General features: G+C 39.7%; 1 protein-coding gene across 8 annotated transcripts in view; it reads right to left on the reverse strand.

The window, feature by feature from the left end:
• Positions 1-15,014: 15,014 nt before the first annotated feature.
• Positions 15,015-25,375, reverse strand: part of MIB1 (MIB E3 ubiquitin protein ligase 1) — an 83,084-nt gene continuing 72,723 nt past the window's right edge. For 3 of the 8 annotated variants that reach the window (XM_055704281.1, XM_055704280.1, XM_055704278.1), the window contains exon 21: positions 15,015-20,707. In XM_055704281.1, the coding sequence (XP_055560256.1) occupies positions 20,567-20,707 (141 nt within the window). In that variant the 3' untranslated portion in view covers positions 15,015-20,566. Of the gene's footprint in view, positions 20,708-23,343; positions 23,651-25,375 lie in introns of those variants that run through there. The other 5 variants (XM_055704285.1, XM_055704283.1, XM_055704284.1 and 2 more) reach the window with 3 other exon arrangements.

Here is a 25,375-nt window from a genome sequence, read left to right on the forward strand (position 1 = left end):
GAAATCAAGGAGAAACGAAATCTTTGGCACCGCTACTGCTCTCGCAACAACATTTTCTTAGGCTGGCCAGCATCTGCGAGTCTTTCAGCTGAGAGCAACTGCTGGTTTGTAGCCAGGTTGCAACTGCTAGCCACGTAGATCAAACACCAGAACCGGTTTCCCACTTTTCCTTGGATAGCTGAGCTGAATGCACAGGTGCCTGCAGCCCATCTATCACAGTTTCTGAGCACACGGGCTGCAGCACCTTGTCTGCGGCGGGCCGCTCCCTTACAGGGATCACAGGCACCAAAGCAATGAAGCCTGAGGATGAAGCATCTCTGTAATTAGCACTGATGCCACACTTGCAGTCTCCAAAGCCCCTCAGATAATTTATACAGCTTTCAATGGGCTCACAAAAGCCTATTTTTTTTCACTGACGAGGGTGGTGGTGAAAAAATTACTTGGCCCATTAAGCACAGGGGTTAGCACCAACTCAGCAGTTTTCAGCATCCCAACATCTCCAACGGGTCCCCAGCTTAGATCACGTTGGGCGCTCGCATCGTCTTTGGGCGCCTTGTAAACAAGTATTTATTGCCGCAGTGACTAGCTCGGTCTCCGTGTGCCGCAGGGACTCCTTGCTGGAGTTCAAGTTGAGGGAAGGGGTTTCACACAGAGCGGTTCACAGCAGGGGAGAGGGGGAGCACCGCTTGCCCCAGCCAACTCCACCAGGAGCGCAGGCTGGCCATTTGGCAGACAACAGCTGCTCGCTTGGATTAGGTAAAAATTCCTCCGTTAGAGGGAACAGGGATGTTTTGGAAGGTTAGTGAGAGAGCAGATTTTTTAATTAAAGTGACGCCAGTGCATTTGCGCTCTGGTGCAGCCCCACACCCTGCTTTTTCATAAGATGGCAATTTAGGAAGCTGTTCTTTTAAACCGTAAAAACAATTCAGAAGACGAACAAGCATCCAGCTGTGCTAAATTACCTTCCTGATCCCCCAGGACCCAGCAGCAAACTATAGCCTGTATTTTACAGGCGTATGATTTATTTACATGGAGTAACATACAGGTATTGGGTTTGACCCATAAACCCCTCCTATGGCTGGGGGCCTACACATCCAAAAGCCTTCTCCCAGGCTGGGCTCCACCGCCACAGCTGTGCCGGTGCAGGACCTCTCTTCGTGGGAGGGGGAGAAGCAACTACAGGGTGTTCTCTGGCTTTTTGTAACTCCTTCCACCCACCCATTTCTTTTTTCTTTTTCCCAAACAATTCTAGCTTGTTGATCAGCAGGCATCTCTCACAGGCAATTAATTTTCCTGCTCACAGGGGAAATGAGGAGGCTCTGGTGGGACGCACCATAAAGATCTTAAAATACGTTCTGTGCTGCTAGCTTGTTGCAGATACTCTGATTCATAGTCGAAAAGGAACACCATGAGTGGTCTCAATTAAGGACATGAATTTAGGAATCATCAAGGAGCACATAAGGCAAGCGATAGGCATTCTGCTCTGAGGTTCGTGCACAAATGTTTAATAAAAATAAAAAACCACACACAAAAGGAAGGGAGGGTGGTGTTTCAAATGCGAGGGACAGACCCTGTCCCACAGAGCCTACAATTTACATTTAGATTAGCACAAGTAGCAGTAACATTGCAGGGAAGGGGGATAAGGGTCACAACAACAAAACTTTGTGGCTGGCCCACACTGTAATTTTGGTAATCAGAAAAAATGGAATGGTTCTAGTTAATAAATCAGTGCTATTGACATTTCCATAAATTTGAGGGAGGTACACAAATACCTGTGGGATAAACTCTTTGATTGGATTTAGCCATTCTGTTCTCTACAGTAACGGTTTTCAATCAACAGTCTTTGAGGTCTGCTTTAAAGATATGTGAAAGATACCTTAAGAAAAAAGCCTGCTCCCTAAACTTACGTTCACTGTATATCCCTGAATATTTCTGGTGTGCAGGAACAAACAAATCATGTAATATTGAAAGCAATTGCTCTAGAATGACAGATGGGGAGATTTCTTCCTTTTCTTTTTCAACTGAGAAAACTGATTGCCTACCACAGCCTCATGGAAAAGGGCAGGCGATCTCCCAGTGCATGGAGCTACTAAACTCTCTATAGGAGCTGGACTAACAAGGCTGGCCACTGGTGAGTCTTCAAGTGTCTGAAATACCAACCTACATACAGATACTACAAACTTGCAAGCAAGTCTTCTCAACAGCATCTGCAGAGGCCTGAGTCATCTTTCAGACTGGACTAGCGTGGCTGTTACCAATAAATATCTAATCATACCTCAGCATAGCAACAGCCCCCACACATTTATCTATCACCAGGTGTCATGGCTACAACACAACACACCGCAGCAAACCACCGGCTTTTGCCACCGCCATGCTTTTGCCGGTGTTGTACGCACCCCCCTCTGAGGCAGCAGCATGCGCCGGGAAGGTGCTGGCACACGCAGTTATTCACTGCTCTTCCCATAACAGGGCCCCTCTTATTTCTGATTTGCCAATTTTTCTCAATATGGAAGGGGACAAGAAATTGCAACCCTCTGATACCTCTTGAGACTCCTCCAAAGGATGGGGCAATAGCAGCCTAAGATCCCTCTGTGAAGACAACCATCAATGCTAAGAACGGTAGCGAGCTGTATTTTCTGTTCAGCTCAATATTCAAGGTTTGAAATCGTAGGTGGAACAAATACCAGGTGTGGCTGAAATGAGAGCTGTGTGAACACAACTGAATATACTGCCTGATGCAAAGAAGAACAGAAGGAAAAAGGTCAATTACTCAGCACTGAGAATGCCTTCCCATTTGGCTAGCTAGAAACAGACCAGGGATCTCTTGGTACTGTCAATATTTAAGCCAGTTTCTTTTTCTATACTAGACTATCACCACAGTTTCAGCCTAACACTCTGCTCTCATAAACTTTCTGGATTTAAGTGAAGAAATAAACATCAACATACATTCAAAGCCAGATGAGTTTTTGGATGGCAACCATGTTCAAGCAATCTAGCAGAATTTGTATAAGCACATGTGTCTGGGGTGGGACTTCAGCACAGAAACTGGAAACTCTTCCAAAGGTATCTTTCTTTGTCATACTTCAGATTCCCCTTCCACACCCTGCCAAAATTGCTCACTGAATGAATGAGGCTTCCTGAACTCAGCAATTGGCTGGAATCAAGACACTTTCTGTTTTAACTCCAAAAATACCAAAAGGCAAATCAATTATGGTTTTAGAATGCCCATAGTCCACTGTTTTAAGCAAAACAAAGAGGTTGAGAACCACTTCTTCTTTGTTTACTTCTAAGGCAAGCAGATAGAAGAGATAGAAGAAACAAAAAAACGAGGAAAAAAAAAATCACAGAAAAAATGATAAAAAAACCCCCTTAAATATGAATAAAGATTTCTTAGAGATAATCAGAAAGGAAGATGGAGTTGTTCAGGCAAGTTTCCTTCAGAAGCGCAGGCAGACAGATATGTATGTTGCTGTGTACAGTCTTCAGCAAAGTCTGTATTTGTTATTTGTCTGCACAACACATTAGTGAAGCGGACCCTCATCTCCTTCTGCAGCGGTAATGAAGAACAGAACATAGAAAGCAGTGTTGTGTTCATGAAGTGCTAAGCTGCAAGATCCAAGGGTCACACTGGACTCCACTTTGCTATGTTCCAGGGAGCCTATCATCACAAAATAGCAATCCTGCTTCAAAAAAATACTGTACTACTGGATGACCAGAGGGTATTTCATGGTCAAGGCTAAAGGGACACCAGCACACCAGGCAAAATAGCTTAATCCCAGGCAAATTAATACTAGAAAGTACCGTGACTACTGTTTAAAGGCAAACAGCAAATTGATAAGGCAGGGGTCAACAACTGGTTCCAATACAACACATTTCACAAAAAGCAGACCAGATCACGCTACAGTAGCTTTTATTGCAGAGATCAGTAGGCCAGCACAGCTATTCTTAATATTATGCATCCAAGTGCCTCATGCTTAGGCCAGCCAGCATAGAGCTAAAATGGAAGCATATAACAAATTAGCGCTAACAAGCAATCATTAGAAGTGTTAACAAGTGATGGTAGAGAGGCTCTGTTTTTCATTTTATTACTGATCTCTAGTAAGTGTTATTATCCTCATAGAATAACATTTTATTATGAAACGCACATGCAGAGCATTAAAGCCTTTGATAGTCCAGTGCTTGCCAGTAGCAGCAAAATTGTAAACAAAGTGAAAGAATCATTTCTGAAATGCCAACAGCCATTAGTATTCACAAAGTTCATAGGATGCAGAGCGCGCCAAGATGCTGCAGCATAAATAACAGGAATTTATTATGACCCGAGGATCTAAGGAATCAATTGAATATTCAGTTTCTTCCCATTTTTCAAAAGAGCCTAAACCTACATGCTTAATCTCAATTGATTTGTGCCTGAGCTGAGTCTGTTAGATATTGCCAATCCTTTTTAGTCAATAGCTTCCTTTGACATTTCCCTCTCTTAAAATAGAGCAAACAGCTGCAACTAACAATTTTTCACTATGGTCTTGTATATGTTTCGTTTTACAACAAATTTTAAACAACAACAATGCAACCGAGCAACTTCTGCTCACTGTGGAAATGTGATTTTTTTTTTTTGAAGACTTGTAGAATTGGACATGGTATCAGATACAATTAGGACAACATGTTTCTTTTAAACTATAGCTAGGAAAAGGACATGGGTTGAGAAAAGAACCTACCACTTTGAAATGAACGTGCTTACAGGACAAGAGAGACAACAGTCTTTGCCTACATCCTATTGCTGTTCATCACAACCAGATAACCTGAAAATTACTGATGCATTTTATATGACTACCTATTTCTTCACCTTTGACATACAACCAAAAGAGTAAGTCAATGATGCTTGCATTTCTGCATTGCAAATACGCAGTCTCCATCTATCAGGAAAGACTGTAATGGAAGCTCAATTTACAACTTATATCATAACTGAGTGGCACCAAGCCCCTCCTGAGCTACCTTCAGGAGCAACACAACACAGGAGATACAGCACACACAAGTCACTTTACTGCCACGCGTAAGCTAAATGTAAGAAAGTTTACTGAATTATTAAATAAGCAATTATGATAACATAAGATACTAAATACAGATAGGGTTGTGTCAACCAACCTACTATTTTTTTTTTAATTCTTCCCCGTAAAAATACTAGAAATACTCAAGTAAGAGTGACGCCTTCCCTTCTAACACATACCTCTCTCTTCAGAAGATAGCTAAAAATCAGTGAAGAAAGAAAAAAGAACATAATACAGCAAAGTCCTACTGGGGAACTGGGTTTTAATGAACACACAAAGCAACTAGGTGACATCTTTATCAGCCCTCATAAACCTTGATTGAATACACAGTGATAAGACCTGTTTAAACTGTCATCCTCATGATAACACAGGCAGAGACAACACGGGCCTTAGCAACAACCTGTGTAAGAGAGGCCCTTCCAAAAGTGCAGGCACCGTTAGGTAATGTATATCATGTAAACAGTTCAAAGCTTGCACGGCTGGTTTGTTTGTGCGAGGGTGGGAGGTGGAGTGCATATATGCTCTCAGCCAGCCCATCTTCTCCCAGCTTCGGCTTGAAAGGACATTTGCTTCAGAGCCAGCCTGGTTTTGGGGATGGCGAGCTGTCTGGGGAAGGTGGGCACTTTGCGTCAGAATGACCTTTAGCACTTAGGTCTGCAAACACCAAGAATTTCATATAAGTGGTTTTAAAGGATTTAAGGAAAGCCTGTTCTGGTTTTTGTGGGTGGTTGTTTTTTTGGGTTTCGGTGTGGGGTTTTTTTTCTTTTTTTTTCTGCTTGTTTGTTTTGCTTTTTTAAACCAACATTATCCATGAGATCAGTAACATTCAACACTAGGAAGAAAGTGGACATTTAGGGCCAGCGTGACTACAGAAGTTGATACTGACATGACTTTTACCAGAGGACCTGGCCTTGGCCATCAGGGCTACTTACTTAAAAACTCTTTTCTAAGCATTTCAAACCCTTTTAAAACCTTTTCAAGAAACATCTTTGCAACTGCACAGTTAATAAGCAAGGACTTAATTTATCTATTTTTCTGTATTTATTTCTAGCTTTAAAAAAAACCAAACAAAAAAACAACTTACACTTGAACTTTTATTCTTTCTCCCCAGAATTGTTCTTCCCTCACTCCAATGCTTGCAGTGACACCCACTGGCTGTGGCAGGCAGAGATTCAGAGTCTCATTACTAAAGTGCTTCAGTGTACTGACAAGATCAGCAAGAGACAGGAATTCAGAAAAACACTGCCACCAAAAAGCTGGCATTGCCAGCTCACTTATAATATTATAACTCAGTGCCTGTATTCAATACAGCTTTCTTCAATTAAGAGATTTAGTAAGTAAATAATGATCAATGGTTACTTATTAAGTATAATAAAATACACATTTGTATATAATTACTAGTTAGTAATTTCCACTGCTTGGACAGTAGAAGATATTCGTTCATTTTATGCCTATTTGCTCTTTGGCAAGACTGTGAGGCTGCACTAGTACTGGGGTTTAATTTTTCATCAGGAAAACACTAAACTGAGCTGGTACACACCACTGTACGCCTTGCTGGCAGGGGAGGCATTTCAGCTACTCAGGAACTCATTTATACTTTTGTAGGCTTCTTTGCATACACCAGCAGATTTCTTTTAGTACCCCCAAGCAGCATTTTTCTTGTTTCACATGTAGGAAAGAGAGGAAATAGAACTAAGTGACTTGAGTAAAGAATGACAGGAAACCCATGGAAACCAAAGCTAACAAATGCCAGTCTAATGGCCTCAGTTAGAAGACTACTTGTTTCTTTAACTCGATTAGAACAGTTTCTCTGTAACACATGTAGGCTCTTAACGCTTAAACAAAATGATCCAAGATTAAGCTGGAACACAAACAAATAGCTCATTACACAGTGTTCACCAAATGAAAAGGGTAGGTTTTAATTTAACTACAACCTGATGGCTTGGAAAGGATCAAGGGAAACTCCAGAAATACTTGCAATAAAAAATTATAAAAAAACCCCAACTTTTTGCCTGCCTTATGGCATGAGCCAAGAGCAAATGGCTCCTGGCTGTGAGCATGCAAGGTGTGTTTGCTAACTTCGATTAAAGCATTTTATTCACCTTATTATGTCCCACATCCACAGCCACTAACATTCTCTCTTAGAAGCAGAACTACTATATTCGTGGAAAGCATATTTATACAGGAGTTCCTCCAAAGCTGAAAAAAAAGTTATCCAATGCCTTCTCAGCCAAACTTCCTCCTGAAGTGAAAAATCCTTCCCTTTGGTAAGAAAGCTGTGTCAGACCACGTTTTTGTCCCTAATAAAAAAACCACTCTCCCTTGGCTTGCCACAGTTTTGGCAGCTGTGCTCAGCAGAACCGTGCTGCTCTGCCCAGCTAGTCACCACACTTAACAGAACCACCACTGTATCTTTGACCTGAACAATAAAATAAAAAGCAACTATGTGCAAGCAAACAGTTACTGTGGGTAATGCTACCCACCTCAGGTCCAAGCAGGCAGCTCTCCTCCAAGTTAGCAATTCCATCAATAACCTAACACATCATTAAAGAACTCCATCTCCTCCCCCCCTCCCCCTTTTTTTCGCCCGTCCAAACTCACAGCTGTCTGCAGAGGTCTTCAATGCTGCATATATACAGTACGCAGCAAAATAAGCTAGGCTTGTTAGCTTCCCTTCTTCCCTCAGCTGTTCCTTCTGTATTGGGAGGAAATAAATTAATAAAGCATGGGGAGGGACACTTTCATCTGAACATTGAAAGCTGGCGCCTTTTAGATACCCTCATTTCTAATCCACTGATAACCAACCCAAGGATACACACAGCTGTTTAGCATCCTTGTTCTAGAGGTTTGGGCTGCGTACCAAGCACCATGCGATGGTCTATGTCCAGGTTGCCTGTGGTATTACTGACCTCCTCTCAGGCTAGCTACCCTTCAAGAAAAGCCAGATGTACTAACTTCTGAAGAATACTATGTTGTCATGGGTGCACTGCATTCTGCTCTCACTGCTGGCTACTATGGACACGGTATTTTGCCATGACATCTTAAGCTATATCTACCCTTCAAGCAAAGGTGCAACAATGCAGCTCACATAGCATCACCCAAATTAGCATTTGGTTATGACTGGGAAGAGCTTAACCTAGGATGTGCTAAGCCCTTACCTGTCTTCCCTAGAAAAACCTGCCAGCCCCAGGGCACCTCTGTTAATAATTTTCATAGGAAAGGACAGACCAAATCCAAGAATTCCAGACACAGCAGTAATGCCTCCATCGATTACCTCTCAAAATTACAGGCCACATGAAAAAAAAGTAAGGCAGCCCTAGATTTGATAGTTGAAGACGGACAGAAAGAAAAAGACCAGACCAAACCAACATTAAAGTCCTTTCCTTGTCCTGGAAAGTTATAGACTGTAACATTAGCTCCCCTATAACCCCGCAAGTGCATGCTCACACCCTGTGGAAGGATGTTCTGGGGAGAGGGAGGGCAGTGGTCGGGAACAGATGGGACAGGCACATCAGATATGTTTGATTCCAGCCAATCCAGACAGCAAGTAGCAATTACGGCAGCATTTTTGGCCAAATGAAAATTGGCAAGGAAAATGAAAACTCGGCACAGTTCCCATCCAGAAGAGGGGAACAAGAAAAAACACTCCCCTTGTTAAATCCTCCTGTCTAGATACTTTTTTTTCCGTTTCTTTTCTGAACACTATTTAACTACCTCCTCAAAGTTGAGAAACTCCTGCAAAAACAGACCTATGAAATCAGCCAATGACTAACTTTTCCCAGAGGGCTCAACAGCAGCTTGCCAAATCTTGGTGTCACCATTTGATTCAGCATAGCAGACGAAGCCTAAAATTAAGTGTCTGGTATCCTGATCTTGTTAATGAAGATATATTTTTCATATTGAATTAATTTCCATGCTACTTACCAATAAAGCAATGTCAGCTCAGGACAAGTAGATGCCCAGAGGGCTCGGCCCACTCAACCCTACTTGGCTGCAACACTTTAAAAGTGTAAGTGGCCTCCAACTGCTGCCTGCTGCAGGGAAAGCACCTCACACAGGTAATTATCAAGCAGTTGCTCTGCAGTAGCTTTTTTACACTGCTGCCTGTTTGCAGCCAGCCACAGTTCACAGTAAATGTAAGTCAAGATGACTTACCCCTTTACATCCCCTGTGTGCACCATGGGAAGAGTTGTGTTACATGCAACAGCAGATCCCCAATTTCTGCATCAGGGATTGGCTTGAAACTCCCGCGCTTTCCTTCTCCATGTGTGGAATAGTTCCAGTTTAAGTATAGGGCCTATTACTCCAGGGAGATTTGCTGTGGAGAGACCTATCCAGGGTGGTGGATGTGCAAGACAAAAGGAGATGGCAGGGTTACAGCAGGACTTAATGTATCCATGATACAAGCTTTCAAGAAAGGGAACAGAAGAATCTAAAACTCTTCAGATCACTCTGCTCTCAGTCAAATTTGCCCTCCGAGTTTCTCACCTCAGAAAATTCTTAAGAATTAGGCCTGTGACTACAGTTCAGTTGTAGGTTTCCCCATGCCCTTATTGTAACACACTTTTCTATCTCAACAAGGTGTGAAGTGCTCCCACACTATGCCTTCTTCATGAAGTGGTGGGAGAACACAGTTTCAGAGGACATAATGAAGACTCCCTCAGTGTTACATGGAATCAAAATCACCTCACCAAAACCAACAATAATATGAGTTAGGTGCTTTAAATGCCACGTGCTATAGATTGGACTAACACAGTAAACACCTTGGGCATGATGCTTTGAATTGCAAGGCTATAGTAGAAACAGTTTAACTAAGGCCTCTGCCTTAGGAAAAGCAGCCTTGTCTAGATAGCCCTGAAGTACTCTTCTTTTACAGGTCTCATCACAAAGAAAAAAGAAGAGAGGAAGAACGACAGCATTGTATTTCAAAGCCAACAAACTATATAACATGCCCATTGGGAAGTAAGTGCTGTATAACTACCGTTTATTTTATATAGCTTTCATCCAGAATAACACAAGATACCTTATGATCATATACACAGTAGGGATTATGAAATCTTAGTAGAAGAGTATTACTTGGACTGTGGTTTCAGATTTACTTTATTCAGAGGCAGAACTTTTTCATACTTCTCTATGGAGGCAGCAAGAAGCCCAGTAACTGCACCCTTCTCTTTGCAAATAACCCACGCTCTTGCAAGCGATCCTACAGAACGGACTTCCTCCAGGCACCTTAAGCGGGCAAGATACACACAACTAGGAGACAGTTGAGTTTCTCTGAGAAGTATCTTGACACCAAAAACTGAACCTGAGATACAGTAACAATGAATATTTCAGACAGCCTATAGGACAGAAAAAACCCCAACCAACCAACCACGAAAACCACAATAACTCAAACCACCCTGAAACATTTACTTGTTCCTGATTTTCCTGACGTGGTTGAGAACAGTCATAAGTACACCAAATGCCCCTATCCTTCCCTCAGCTGGCAGCTAAAACCTCTTTCTTATACTTTCAATACAGAGAAATAAGGGATGCTGATAAATTAATGTGGAAGTTTGCTAAGACTGAATTCCTCCTGTCAGTGTATGTAATTAAGAGTGGAGTCAGCCACAACGATAGGGCCTCCCTGTGCTTATGCCAAAGCACTGTGCCAACCTCAAGTGTAATGGAGGAAAGAGCTACCTTATCAAGGCGTATCAAGAAGGAAGGGACACTGTTCTGCTACCAAAAAACAGACATAAAAAGACTTGAAACAGCACACTTGAGAAGTGGGGGACATGCACTGAAGACATGAAACACAAAAAACAGATGCAAAACAGAACAAGAGTTGCAAACATGAAGGTAAGGAAGGTCCCTTGTTAATTCAGCAAGCGTGCCAACCTGAACGACATTGACCAGCTTAAAATTCCCATTTGTGAAATATGACTTTGGTACAAGGTTGGAAATTTTTGTCCAGGGAATAGCTGTCTGGTCTGTTCAGCCTCTTGGTAGAAAGATAATGAGTTACTTCAAACTTCTGCCTCCAAGTAACTTGCATGCTCAGGGAAGCCTTGAGAAGCTAGACATTCCTTTCACTGAGCAGACTGATAGGCTTCAAAGCATATTTAACTATAAGTTGTGTTACTATAGTGTGGAAAATATTAATCAGCTCCAGCCATCTAGGGAGACTGTGGTTATCATTAAGAATATGTGGGACACTCATACTAGAATTCTTTTCCCCTGCATAGTGGACAAGCTCTCTCATACAATTTATCTGCTTCAGCTGCATGCTTTTGAAGAAAAAAAAAAAAACCAAACCACCAACCTAGACTAAATGAATACTTTCAACTAGAGCTAAAGGTAAACACTCCACTGGAACTTTGCCCTAATCAATAGTAGCAATGTTCATGTCACATGAGAGTCAGAGGATAGAATATGGTGCTTACTGAAGTCAGCAAATAAGCTAATTATACTTAGCCGGCTTGAAGAAGGGGACAAGTGAGGTCTGGTCCACCCACATATTAATGCAATCATCATTATCCTTATCCCGTGTTTACTTTGTGCTTATATTACAAAAACCCCTTGTCACAAAGGGAGGGTGCTACTGACCCCTTGTGGAAGCCACACGTACATCTCAGGATGCACAAGCATCACTGGGGAAATCGGCTCAGATTGTTTGTCTACTTACCTCGCTCCGACTTAAGGAAAATTCAATGAAATGGTGTTATACTGCTGCAAAGCATGAGTACAGTCTCAAGTGTATTTTCCCGATTTTATGCAATTTTTCAGAAATTAAGTTTTTCATTAACTTCTTTAGGGCAGTCAAGTAAGCAACAACAAATCCTAACTGCAAGAAATACATTTTGCACTAAATTTCCTATAATTTAAAGCAGGGGTCCTCAAACTTTTTAAACAGGGGGCCGGCAGGCAGTCATCTGCGGCTGCTTTGCTTCCCCCCCCAACCCCCGGCGCGGGGGGGGCGGAGGCGGTGGAGTCTGTAAATACCGGGGGCCGGATTGAGGACCCTGGGGGGCCGTATCCAGCCTGCGGGCTGTAGTTTGAGGACCCCTGGTTTAAAGTCTTGCATTGTTGCAGCATAAAACTTACATGTTACTAGCTGGCAAAGTTCTTGATTTCTAATATAAACTACCTCAATAGCATCACTCTGCTGTAAAAAAAGAGGAAGAGGAGAGAAGAGGAGAGAAGAGGAGAGAAGAGGAGAGAAGAGGAGAGAAGAGGAGAGAAGAGGAGAGAAGAGGAGAGAAGAGGAGAGAAGAGGAGAGAAGAGGAGAGAAGAGGAGAGAAGAGGAGAGAAGAGGAGAGAAGAGGAGAGAAGAGGAGAGAAGAGGAGAGAAGAGGAGAGAAGAGGAGAGAAGAGGAGAGAAGAGGAGAGAAGAGGAGAGAAGAGGAGAGAAGAGGAGAGAAGAGGAGAGAAGAGGAGAGAAGAGGAGAGAAGAGGAGAGAAGAGGAGAGAAGAGGAGAGAAGAGGAGAGAAGAGGAGAGAAGAGGAGAGAAGAGGAGAGAAGAGGAGAGAAGAGGAGAGAAGAGGAGAGAAGAGGAGAGAAGAGGAGAGAAGAGGAGAGAAGAGGAGAGAAGAGGAGAGAAGAGGAGAGAAGAGGAGAGAAGAGGAGAGAAGAGGAGAGAAGAGGAGAGAAGAGGAGAGAAGAGGAGAGAAGAGGAGAGAAGAGGAGAGAAGAGGAGAGAAGAGGAGAGAAGAGGAGAGAAGAGGAGAGAAGAGGAGAGAAGAGGAGAGAAGAGGAGAGAAGAGGAGAGAAGAGGAGAGAAGAGGAGAGAAGAGGAGAGAAGAGGAGAGAAGAGGAGAGAAGAGGAGAGAAGAGGAGAGAAGAGGAGAGAAGAGGAGAGAAGAGGAGAGAAGAGGAGAGAAGAGGAGAGAAGAGGAGAGAAGAGGAGAGAAGAGGAGAGAAGAGGAGAGAAGAGGAGAGAAGAGGAGAGAAGAGGAGAGAAGAGGAGAGAAGAGGAGAGAAGAGGAGAGAAGAGGAGAGAAGAGGAGAGAAGAGGAGAGAAGAGGAGAGAAGAGGAGAGAAGAGGAGAGAAGAGGAGAGAAGAGGAGAGAAGAGGAGAGAAGAGGAGAGAAGAGGAGAGAAGAGGAGAGAAGAGGAGAGAAGAGGAGAGAAGAGGAGAGAAGAGGAGAGAAGAGGAGAGAAGAGGAGAGAAGAGGAGAGAAGAGGAGAGAAGAGGAGAGAAGAGGAGAGAAGAGGAGAGAAGAGGAGAGAAGAGGAGAGAAGAGGAGAGAAGAGGAGAGAAGAGGAGAGAAGAGGAGAGAAGAGGAGAGAAGAGGAGAGAAGAGGAGAGAAGAGGAGAGAAGAGGAGAGAAGAGGAGAGAAGAGGAGAGAAGAGGAGAGAAGAGGAGAGAAGAGGAGAGAAGAGGAGAGAAGAGGAGAGAAGAGGAGAGAAGAGGAGAGAAGAGGAGAGAAGAGGAGAGAAGAGGAGAGAAGAGGAGAGAAGAGGAGAGAAGAAAAAAGAAGTGTTATTCCCTGGAGAGCTGGGACATACTACTCTCATTACTGAAAAGGTAACAAAATATTTAAATTCCTGAAGTATTTTTCAGCCAAAATCTTCCTAAGTATGAAAACCAGTTGATGGGCTTCATTCTTTGAAGTAAAAGCTTTCCGATGCATGCTACTTTGTTGACTTGAACAGGGCTGCACAGAGCACAGGAAGGATATCTTCAAAGACACCATTTCTCACCAGCTGAAATCACCCTTCCATATTGTGGAAAATGTCTGAAAAGGAAGGCTATCACTTTTTATTCAAATGTTGCTACTAATTTTTCTTCCCTAAATAAAATGGTGTACACCCATAAAAACCCACCCTCTGCATTTAATTAAATGTCAAATCCAAAGGAAATCTCCACGGAGTTTCATCATCCCTATCACAAACAGATGGTGCTACTGGATACAGCTGGAATCAGAACAGCAGAGTGCATTATGCAGAGATTAATTATATTATACAGTATTCATATTATAAAGTATATTAATTATATTGTACAGTATGAGGCAGCCTTCTCAAAATCTAAAAATGTCAACATCAAACACCAGCAAAACCAGAAGTTTCCACTGTGACCAACATTAGGGGCTGAAACCCGAGAGACCAGAGACCAAGTCTTAGGCCCATGCCGCCATTGTTCCCATTACTTTCAATAAACAGGTATGGAGGAATATGTGAATGGCTTGTAAATCCCAAAGCAAAGAACAAGCGGCCATTTAAAATGTATGTTGACAATTTGCATCAATTGTTTTCCAATAAAAAGTTTAGAAAGATGTATCTGAAAATATTACGTTTTCATACCGACCTGTCACATACACCACAGTTGAAGACATCTCAAAAAAATGAAGAGAAACAGAGCACAACAAACTGAACTAGGATGCAGCAACTGTTCTCAGAATATGGGAGTTACTCCATCTGGCAGATTAAGTGATCACATTCATGTAGCCAGATCTGTGAAGGCCATTCAATTATAAGTAAACCCGGAGTCTAAAAAACTTAACAGTAGCTCTAATTAGTATTATGAACTGCATATTTACAGAAAAATTTGCACATATGTCACAGATAAAAATTTTACATCAAGCTTTTTGTTTTTACGACATAATCCACCTTCATACTTTACTGTGCTGCTAAAATAATATTTGAGAGATGGAGATTCAAAGGCACGCAGTGTTTCTGATGTTGCTACAAACACATTCTTCAGGGACATATTATAAAGAACCAGAACTCTTCAAAGTTTGGATTGCAAACCTTCACAATAAATAGAGTCTGGTGCACTTTTAAAGATTAAAGAAAACAACCAACACAAGTTATCAAGCATTTGTTCAGGTATGCAATTTTCTAATTCTGTGGTGACACCTAACATCATTATAACTAAGAAAGAGGAAGTCGAGTGTGCCACCACTCCTTTCCCAATGATGCATGCACAAGTCAGTACTAATTCAGTCCAGTTACACGTTTAAATCAAAGCTTTTGAGGAAGTCAGTATACATCTTATATAATAAGTTTTATTAACCATACAGTACATTAGCATTTCCTTTGAGAAGCTTAGGCCTTGCTAAGCAGTTTTAATGAAAGCAATTACATAATGCTATCTGCATACAGAACACTACATTCACACAGACAACCTTAAATTTCTCCAATAAACAGTCATGTAAAAATCTACAATTTACTGAAAATACAAGGTTTTAACAAAAGCAAAGATGTTCCTGTGGTTCAGTGAAACCTGTTTTCTAATATTAATACTTTGCATTCATAAAGACACTAAGCTTGGGACAAAGAAAAGTAGTTCCTAGAAGCTCAAAATGAGACTTAAATTTTTGTAAATATGGAATGGCATGCAAACATACAGATCCATTGTAGGTTATTTTTCTCTCTCTTACAAAAGACTTACTGGGCCAGAGTAAAGCAGGTATTTTTACATGTTTGTTTATACAATGACTTCTCCCCTCAAACTAAAAAATGTCACATACAGACAACTTTATCAGCGGTCTTTGCCACAAATGCTGCTTCCGTAAATGTGAATACTATGCCCTTCAGACCCCCAAGACTGATGCAACAATCAACCAACCTTCAGAAAGCTTAACAATACCTAAACTGGTTGACTGGTTGATTTTCCTTTACAGAAAGTATATACAAGTTTATAAATCCATGGCAGGGGCATTACAATTATATTAACATCAACTCATTAACTGGATTCAAAAGGTACTTGCATTCTGTAAGGACCCTATGGCTGCTGCGCATTCAACAGTTCTATCAAGGCACTGTACAGTCATTAAATCTCTAATATTCTCCAAGATGCGCTGAAGAATACTGTGAACATGTTTAAGTTGTTAAAAAGCCCTGAGTCAGAACTTCCGTATTTACCACAGGCTTAGCTATAAAAATGGCACATACTAAAACTTCTGCAGATAACAGTTTTGCTTTGTCAACATAAACAAGTTATGAAATGCATAAAAAGACAATAGTACGAATTCCAGCAATTTATGCAAGAATGATATACAATGTACATAGTGGCAAATCACACACTTCTATTGTACGTAATTTATACAGTCAGTAAAAAACCTTTGCAATGTAATCAGACATCAAAACTGATGAAGCAAAACAGAACTGATGTGTTCCCCATCCCTTCCTAAAGACAAAGAACAATGAGAGAAGAATTCGGTACTTTGACAGAAAGGAGGTAGCACTGCTAAAAGTTAGGCTGTAGTGTTTTTCTTTCTTTTTTTTTTCCTTTTGTTTAAGTGAAAACTTGACCCATGCAGCACAAAGAACAGGATAGGCATTTCGGTTCACCAGCTGCTACTGAAAGAGTAAAATTAAGTTTCTGACATTTAAATGTGTACAGGAAGCTTAGATCACTAGCTTAAAGCAGCTTCTTCAAACAATTTAGTGTTTACACAAACTGCATTTAATACTGCTAAAAATAATCAGGCATACGTAAAACTTCATCTCTAGAAAATATCTACACAATAAGTACTTAAATCAGATTATTTTTAAAAGACCACTTCATGTCTTTAAAAGAAGATAAAATACCAATTGTAAGACTATGCTAACAAGGCACAAGTACTTGTGCAAATCTGGTATATACTCATCCGGCCCAAGTTAAGACGACCACCTCCTAATCAAACTTCCACATTTATGATGCAACTTGTTTATTCTCTTGCCAGTGTAATTTTCAGTATCTGTTTCAGCAAAAAGGGATTCCTCCAAACCCCAACATACAAGTACAGTACACAGTATTTCAACAAATGGCAAGTAGGGTAATAATAGCCCAAACTTTGAGAAGTGCCATATGAGCTTGGGGTACAGGAAGTGATAGTAGGTTTGGGAAAAAAAAGTCAAACAGTTATACAGAAGTTAAGAAGCTACAACTATTTAGCATATCCTGTTAGCCTCTTAGGTTGTCTTTATACTTAAAATCACCGTGCACTGATGTAACCACTCATGTATTTTACTAAATGGGAAAAGAAAAAAGAAGTATTTTACTTAAACATGTGAGCATGCCTTACACTCGAACAATATGTATTTTTAGGTGTTTCTTGATCATTTCAAGAAACGAACTGAGATATTTCATTCAATTTAAATTCAAAACTGTTCTTAAATACTGGGGGATAATCATAAAACAAGGCTTGCTAATCTTACGTTTTACAGTTTTACAGTGTATTAGAGATAAATGCCATACTGATTTTTCTCTCATTTTCACTTTGCTCCCTAATAATAGTAACGATAATAGGATTTACACTTTCATTTTTTGCTGAAGACAGAGGCACAATGACATATCCTCAACTCAGGATCCTAACTGCTGTCATCCCCTTTGGCTTCCAACTGAGCTTCTATTTCTCATCCTTTGATTATTTCAGTATTATCCAATTAAATACTTGCGCTCTGTGCACGTTGCACACATGACGCCACACTAAATTGAGTGAATGAACTTACTAGCTTCCTCAACACCACTAGTCAACCTTCTACATCAGAATCCAAAGACAGTGTGTGAATCTAAGCGTCTATTTTCATAAACAACACTGGATTTGGAAAGATTTTTCCTCACTAAGTTTTCCAAAAGGCAAGTACTGTGTAGCCTTCCCAATACAAGATACAGCTCTTTCACCTGCTAATAAGACGCCTCTATTAGTAATCCAAGCCTATCTGTTACTTACCTAGTTTTTCTATTTCAGCTGTTTCTTGTGGCACCATAATAGCACCAGGTTGACATGCTTTAACTGGCACACAATGTTGCCAGATGAGACCAATCACAAACTTGTATGCAGTCACCTACATCTGGTGTGACTACCGTGTTGAAGACCAAGGCTGCTCCTATAGCAATACCTTCCATCATTGTCTCTACTTCCATAGAACTGGGATGGCATCCGAGCATTAAGAGTGTTATAAAGTAACTTATGAGCTTCTGTCTGGAAAAGTACAAGGCTAACAAAGCACTTATCTATGCTAAAATACATGCCTTCTGCAGATAAGGACTATTTAACATTCAACTCCAGTTTCCCACCCAGGATGCCTTAGATCAGTTCTTACTCAGCTGAACTATTCAATTGATGCTAAATTGGAATAATTTCAAGTAATTCTGGCTTGTTCCAGTGAAAAAGAATTAGGAAAACGCCAACTGCTATATTGAGGTTTCAGTTTTGAGCTGCATTATCAAGAAGAAATCCATCCTGCCTTTGTGCTAACACCACTTTATAGAGGTCCTCTTGAAAAATAAACAGGACACAATATTCAAAATATCTCTGCCACAGACAGAGGAAACTGAGGTACAGATCTAACGTGTTACAGACTAAAACAAGAATGGATTGTCAAATGGCATACCCTATTATAAAATTACTTTTAGAGGAAGACTGACAGGACACTGAAGCCTACTACTAGAAAATTCAGCTGTCAAACACGCTCCAAAAAAATCAGACTTGGTGACATGCTTATTGGCCAAATGAAAATTGCAGTGAACACTTAGGTGCATTCAGAACTTAAGTGGAGATAGTGAAATGCTAAACTGAAAAAAAAGCCTTAGATCAAAAACTTTCCTAAGGTCCCTGAAATTTTGGTATTTTAGAATAGGGACCCAAGAAACAAGAAAAGGGAGGGCTATTTCATTTGGCCAAGAAAACAGATACACAGATTATCTGAGAAGAGGTGACTACCAGTATACAAAATAAAACAGACTATTATATTGACCCCAGATTGAGATGGCGACCAATGAAAACTTACTGAAAAGAATGATGAACATTTGTGATTCTGAATCAAGATTAAAGATGGCCACAGAAAGGCTATGTATTACGCTACCTTGGTATGTTAAAAGCCACTCTACATACATTTTCCCAATATATCACCGTAATTGTTTCCTGGAAAACTCCATTCGGAGTTTAAACCTTACTGGTTAAAGTTCACCCATCTTGACAGTTTACTAGTAACAGTCTTCTGAGACTTTTGCCAATGCTTGCACAATTCAGGCACATCAACATAAGCTTCAAAAGACCGAGACAGGTTTATCTGAAGAGATACCAGAATTTCATGCCTTTATCCTTACTTCCTGTAATCTTCCCCTGAACTACCCCTTTTTCCACATTTTTGACATATGCAATGAGAATTAAGAGAAACTAATCTTAGCTGCAAGTAAGGCACCTAAGTGACTCCAGCACAGATTTCTTTATTCTGCAAGAGCACATCCAAATGAAGTCTGCACAATGGCAAAGGGCTACATAAACTACGCACTCAGAAAACTGCCCGACCACTTACAAGTAAGCACGCATTCCTTCTAGCTACGAGAGATCCTTTAAGTCAGCATACTTTCTTCCATCCAAAAAGATGGAAGGAGGTACTTGTTATCAAAGTGTTCATAGTTTGCAGTTCCTGACAGTAGCATTTTTGGTGTCAGGAACACCTCTGTCACATCAGTGACAGCTAACTCCTTGAGCCAACCGTAACTCACCTAGGCACGGCTCACAATTCACTGCTCCGTCAGCAGTATCTTCATTGGCAGTACTACCCAGTAAAGTTCACAGATAAGTTCTGGTGTCAACATCCAACTTAGATGAATAATCAACATTAAATCTTCTCTTTTGCTGTTGACACTGTTTGCCTGGAGACAATAAAACTAATTTAAGAGAAGAAACCTTGCAAAATCTCTAGTTTTCCCTAATTCATAGACCCAAAATATTTAAATGGCCCCACATATATATATATATATCTGTTCCTCTACAGCTGATCAAATTCACTCATCTGAAATGGGTAACTGACCCACTGCTTGAACGTTTCCCTTTCCAGTCAAGTTAAAAGCAATTCCACACAAAATTATGTGGCCAGCAGAATTAAGAAGTTCACTATTCAAGTTAGCTTGAATCTGTTAGACTAAAGTGCTACTTTGGGAGCCTGTTTCTAAACTAGATTTTTCTTTTTACTGTTTCCTTCCCAACCCATCTCCAGCAAAGGGCATGATAAAGTTAGAATTACCTTAACATTGTTTCTTGAGGCCTGAACTTATGGGAATAGTATACATATTATTACTGTGTATACACTTTGTATTGATTTTACATTATTGTGTATTTCAAGACAGAAATTATTGTGAATCATACCTGTTCACAGGAAATTTCAATATTCTCCAGAAAAGCATAAAACAAAAAAATCCCAAATATTTATATTTGATATAAACTGAAAATACAAAAAACAACCCTTACATCACTTGACATCTGATACATACATTAGAAAACATAAACAAAACCAAAACAAGATTGTCCCTTTAAACTTTAAGGGGAAGAAGACGACAGAAAGGAAAAAAAAAAAAAAAAAAAAAGACTGCTTTAGATTAGTTTCAGGCTTAGATGTCTTTTAAGAGTAAAGCTAAAAGCTACTGAATACTGTTCTCTCGTTTGATGTGTTCACAGTCTTTAAATAATTACCATGTAATTAACCTGTGTTACAGTATTAGAAATGTTTTCGCTAGAACCCTTCACTGCCTTTCAACTTAAGAGATTTAAATCATCAAAATGTCCTTACTATTTTGTAAGCTAATAAGACACTGGTTCCACTACTTAATACAAAAGGATCCTTCGTTCAATTGCCTTGCGGCATATAGGGCATTCACTCATTCGGTCTCCACAAAGTTGACATGTTCCGTGGCCACAGAGAAAGATCATGTTCTTCAGACGGTCCAAACAGACAGGACACATAGTCTGCAAAAGATTTTGACAGGTTACATAGTGAATGGCAGTAGTGTTACAGCATCAAATATGCAATATATAAATTACTGAAATCTAACAATAATATGCCATCTTAAGCACAGCATACCACTGCCATAGCATAATCCAGCCACTACCCAAAAACTAGATTTTTTTTTTAAAGTCACATTTTTACTTCACATTGACTTTAAATAGGTAGGCTTTTCCTATCCCATCATGACACAAAAACTATGTAAGCTTTTTTCCAGATGTGATCCCTTTAAGTAAGACAATCCTGTAGTAGGTTGACACCACATTTTCAGTATCATTCATTACCCAAGCTTACAACATTAAGACATTCTTCAGAAACACTCCCTTTTATGCCATGTAATCTTCCAGGGAACAAAAAACACGAACAGCTTTACGTGTGCAATGCTTAGGTAGTGATTTATAAACTTCTTCTCAGGCTACCTAGCCATTCATATACTTACCTTTAAACATTAAGCACTGAACACATGCAGTAAAACAAAAATGTTGCATAATCAGTATTATACGAAAAGATTCAATACTGCTCATTCCAGCCTCATTCATGGAAGTTACCTAGACTTTCAACCAAAAGAACTCAAGTTTCAAATGAAGAGCAACTTATTAAAATGTGACCTTCAGTCATAACAGTAGCACAGCAAACTTTTAAAATCAGTTTTAATTGCTGAACATCGAAGTGACAGCCAATGCCCAAAAAAGATCTCCTGAAGTTCTTCAAAAGCAAAGTTTGTTTTGTACCAAGCCACTAAGGAAAAATGTCCTTCACCCTTTCCCACATAAGTTTTGGTAAGGCATGTTCCTTCACCATAAACGTACTGCAGCCATATTAGGATTTCATTTATAACAGTTTATCTAAGGTTGGTACATGAATAGATGTTATAACAGATGATAATTTTAAAGATCATTCTATAGTCCAACAAATCAAATCTAGGATGTCCTTAGATCTGAGACACACCACACATATCTAACACAAACGCTGATCTCATACATAATATGAAATACTAACAGGGGTCATATTTCAAATGCAAATTCATTTTATCACCACCTTGCACCTGTGACTTGTTTCCATATTCATCATTAGGGCTTTACTTCAGTTTGTTCATCTCATGAGAGGCAGAATCCACAGCATGAACCCTATTCAGTATAACTTTAAAGGATACTTACTGTGGAATCTATAGATATACTTCCTAGGGTAGATAGCTTAGTTGAAGACCAAAAAAATTCACCCATCAGTCTGCTTATACAGAGTTTAAATTGGCATAAATCTGGCTAAATGTCTATTTTAATATCCAGGATCCCAGTATCAATGGGCTAGCAGAAATGTAAAACCTCCAGATAAAACCTTATGTCAATGTATGTTTTAAAAACCCCTTCACTCTTCCCATAAATGCTGTACTCCAACTTGGTCAGAACTTTCACGTTACTATAACAAAACTCTCAAACTAAGAACTGGCAAAAGGCCAACTGTCTGTCAGTCAGTCATGCTCATTCTTCCATTCAGCCAAGTCATCACCTTCACATCCCAATGGGACAATTAAAGCATTCTTCCTCCAGTAACCTACAGTCTTCAAGTATCAATGAAACAACTATTTCCAATTAATACAGAGCTGTCCCGTGCAAGAGTCTGTGGCCTGATAGTACTGACGTGATGCCCTTTGACAAAGGACAAAGCAAACCCAAATCTTCAGAGAAAACGCTTGTAGCCTTTATTCTATGCTTTTTAGCTCAATTATTTGCTTTTGTGCTTAAATCTGATGTCAGAATTACCGAAGTTACAAGGGTCTGTTTCTCTCCAAATGCCACACCATCATTTGAAAATGAAAACATCCATCGAGTGACTCAGAAATAATAAAAAAATAAAATCTGTTCAAATACCATTACTTTTGATTGTTTTGTTCAGTGACGTACAGAAATCCGAACATTTTCATTTCGTAGAGCTTTTCTGTAATTGCATGCAGTATTAGCAAATTGCCCCATTTCTCCTGCTCAATACAAATGTAGGTATTAGCTGAATTATCATAAATTCTTAATATGATACTATTTTAACATTTAAGTTACTTCATATAGTAGAAGAATTCAACTGACAGGAACAACCAAACTTTGTTTGCTATGCAATTCTGTTCTAACAAGAATTTTCCCAATTAGCTCAGCAGTTTCCCAGGGGAATACAAGCCCAAATAACTGAGTTTTATCCACCTTTTGAGGAGTATTACTTAAGCACTACCTTATATGCACTTTTACAGTAGAAGAAAGTTCACTGCGTGCCTTATACCCCATTTGTGCCACAGCAGCAGGAAATAAGCAGTATCTGTTTCTACTGTACTATTAGTTTGTTAGAACATTCTCTGCACGAAACCACACGTACTTCTTTTTTATCTGCATGAAACATTTGACTCCCATCTTCTGCTGGAAAACAAATGGCGTAAAAAGGCACTATACCTGTTCTACGTGAGAACTGCTTCTTTGGATAAGTAGTCTGACAAAGTGCTCATTGTACCCTTAATTGGGCTTGCAATTAAAATAATTTTATCACCAACAAGGTGTTTTAAACTGCCTGAAATACCAATTCCTCACTACTAAAACCAGTTTTCCCAACAAAATACAGGTGCACAGTGACAAAATAGATTTATTTTTAAGGAGAAATAAAGTGATGTAAGTATGGTGAAGGAACATACATAAGATATTAGACAGATGATGGTGATTATGTATGAAATGGAGCGTAGGTATTGCAATTACAGTCAAAAGGGTTCACATTCAGGGAATCCCTGAAGAATGGTGTGGTCATCAGATCTGGGAGATTCTGTTGACATCAGCATCACTTCTGCTTGGCACCAGAAATGGTTTTAAAAGCTTGCTGCACTAACATATTAGATTATCATTGAAGGTATGAGTTGAAACATAGGATTATACCTGCTGAAAGAGAACAAAATTTTAAGTAAAAAAAAAAAAAAATCAATGTAACATGAAGACTGAACTGTTAAAGTACAAATCAAAAGAATATACAATTATAGTGGAATGCTGTGCATCATGTCAAACACAAATCTAACAGATGAGGTGACCAACTTTAATCAAATCCAACTTGCTACTCGCAAGTATGATAATCAATTTTCCCCGTCACAAGACTAAGCAGAGGAGACACTAAGGAAAACATGAAAGAGTCTCAAGCCAAGATGCACACAAACAGAACCCCCTCTTTCTAGTCAGAGGCATTGAACAATCTTCAATTTTATATCCATTTAAAATAGATTACTAGACAAAAGGGCATTTCAAAGCTGAAGACTACACTTAAATTCTCCAAGCATCCTGGTATTAGAACTTCCTTACTACTGCAAATTTGAAAACCAGAGAATGCAAGTAGAGAATGACAAGTAATTCTTTTCTCCCTAATACAGCATAACTTTCTTATATTAGAAAGCTTCTGGCTAGCAAATCCCAAAGGTAAGACAAAATTTTTAAGAATAAAAGACCACCTAAGGAAAACTGAAAAAAATGACATCACATGTAATCAAGAAGAAAAACTGCAACACAGTTTTCCTTTCACATCCCTATACGTAACAAGTTACATAGAGCTCCAATCTTTTATAAACTCCTAAAATAATGTAACCAGAAAAGAAAAAAATACTTCTGAAGAAAACAGATTACTTGCATTTAAGCGTTCATCTGCATGTTTTGCATATGTTGTTTTAAATGCCAAAGCAGTAACCTTATTCTTTTCATTCAGTGTTAAGTAAAACATAAGCTAAGCAGATGTAAGATGTCAGAGATGTCTAGAAACTCCAGATGTTATCGTCAAGACAGACATGGTTTTTTCAAATTACAATTTTTAATCTGCATGTTCTTATACAGTCAAAAACTACAGAGGAATCTGTTTTGAATTTGATATTTGAATTTCTGTTACTGGGGTATGGGCCAAGTCTCCATACAACAGGAAAAGCTCTTCACAGACATGCCACTGAGGTTAAAACTTGACAGCAGATCAGCTCCCAGATTTAAAGCGTTTAGAAATACGCGCTATAAAACTGGCGATCTAAACACTTCAGTGTTAGCTTTCACGGACATGAACAGCTGAGAGCAACAACTACCAGGACTAGATGTGATGCTGCCATCACTGAAGTATTACTGACTGCTGTAAGCCTAAAAGAGGAGAAGGTAAGTAATACAGTAGGAATGCTTCTCCTGTTTCCCGTATCCATGAAAAGTTTCTTACAATTGTGTTATACATAGGGAAGCTAAAAATCACATTGTCAGGGTTCCAAGAGAGTTAGTTCATGCAATAGTCAGATACCCCAGGTCCTTTACTGCTGAAAAAAATCTCAAAGTTTTTCTTTCTTTAGATGGAAAAGCAAGGAAACAACTCAGTAATTTACCACAGGGAAGGTTCTGCTTGTAGACAATTACTTAAGCACTTCTAGTGGAACCAGACTTACAGATGTAATAAATTTAAATGGGTAACTGTCAGTTATCTAAAACATTAATTTTTGGTTTTCATTAGGTTTCTAAATTGCATGTAACTTAACTAATGAATGATAGCGACAACCTACAGTCAATTTGTCTAAGTTTCCTCCTGCAAATTCTACTATGCATAATTACAAAAGACAAACCTTATCCTTTATATTCCAAATATTTAAATTACATGTA

The sequence above is a fragment of the Falco cherrug genome, chromosome 3, assembly GCF_023634085.1.
Source record: "Falco cherrug isolate bFalChe1 chromosome 3, bFalChe1.pri, whole genome shotgun sequence".
Lineage (NCBI taxonomy): Eukaryota > Metazoa > Chordata > Aves > Falconiformes > Falconidae > Falco > Falco cherrug.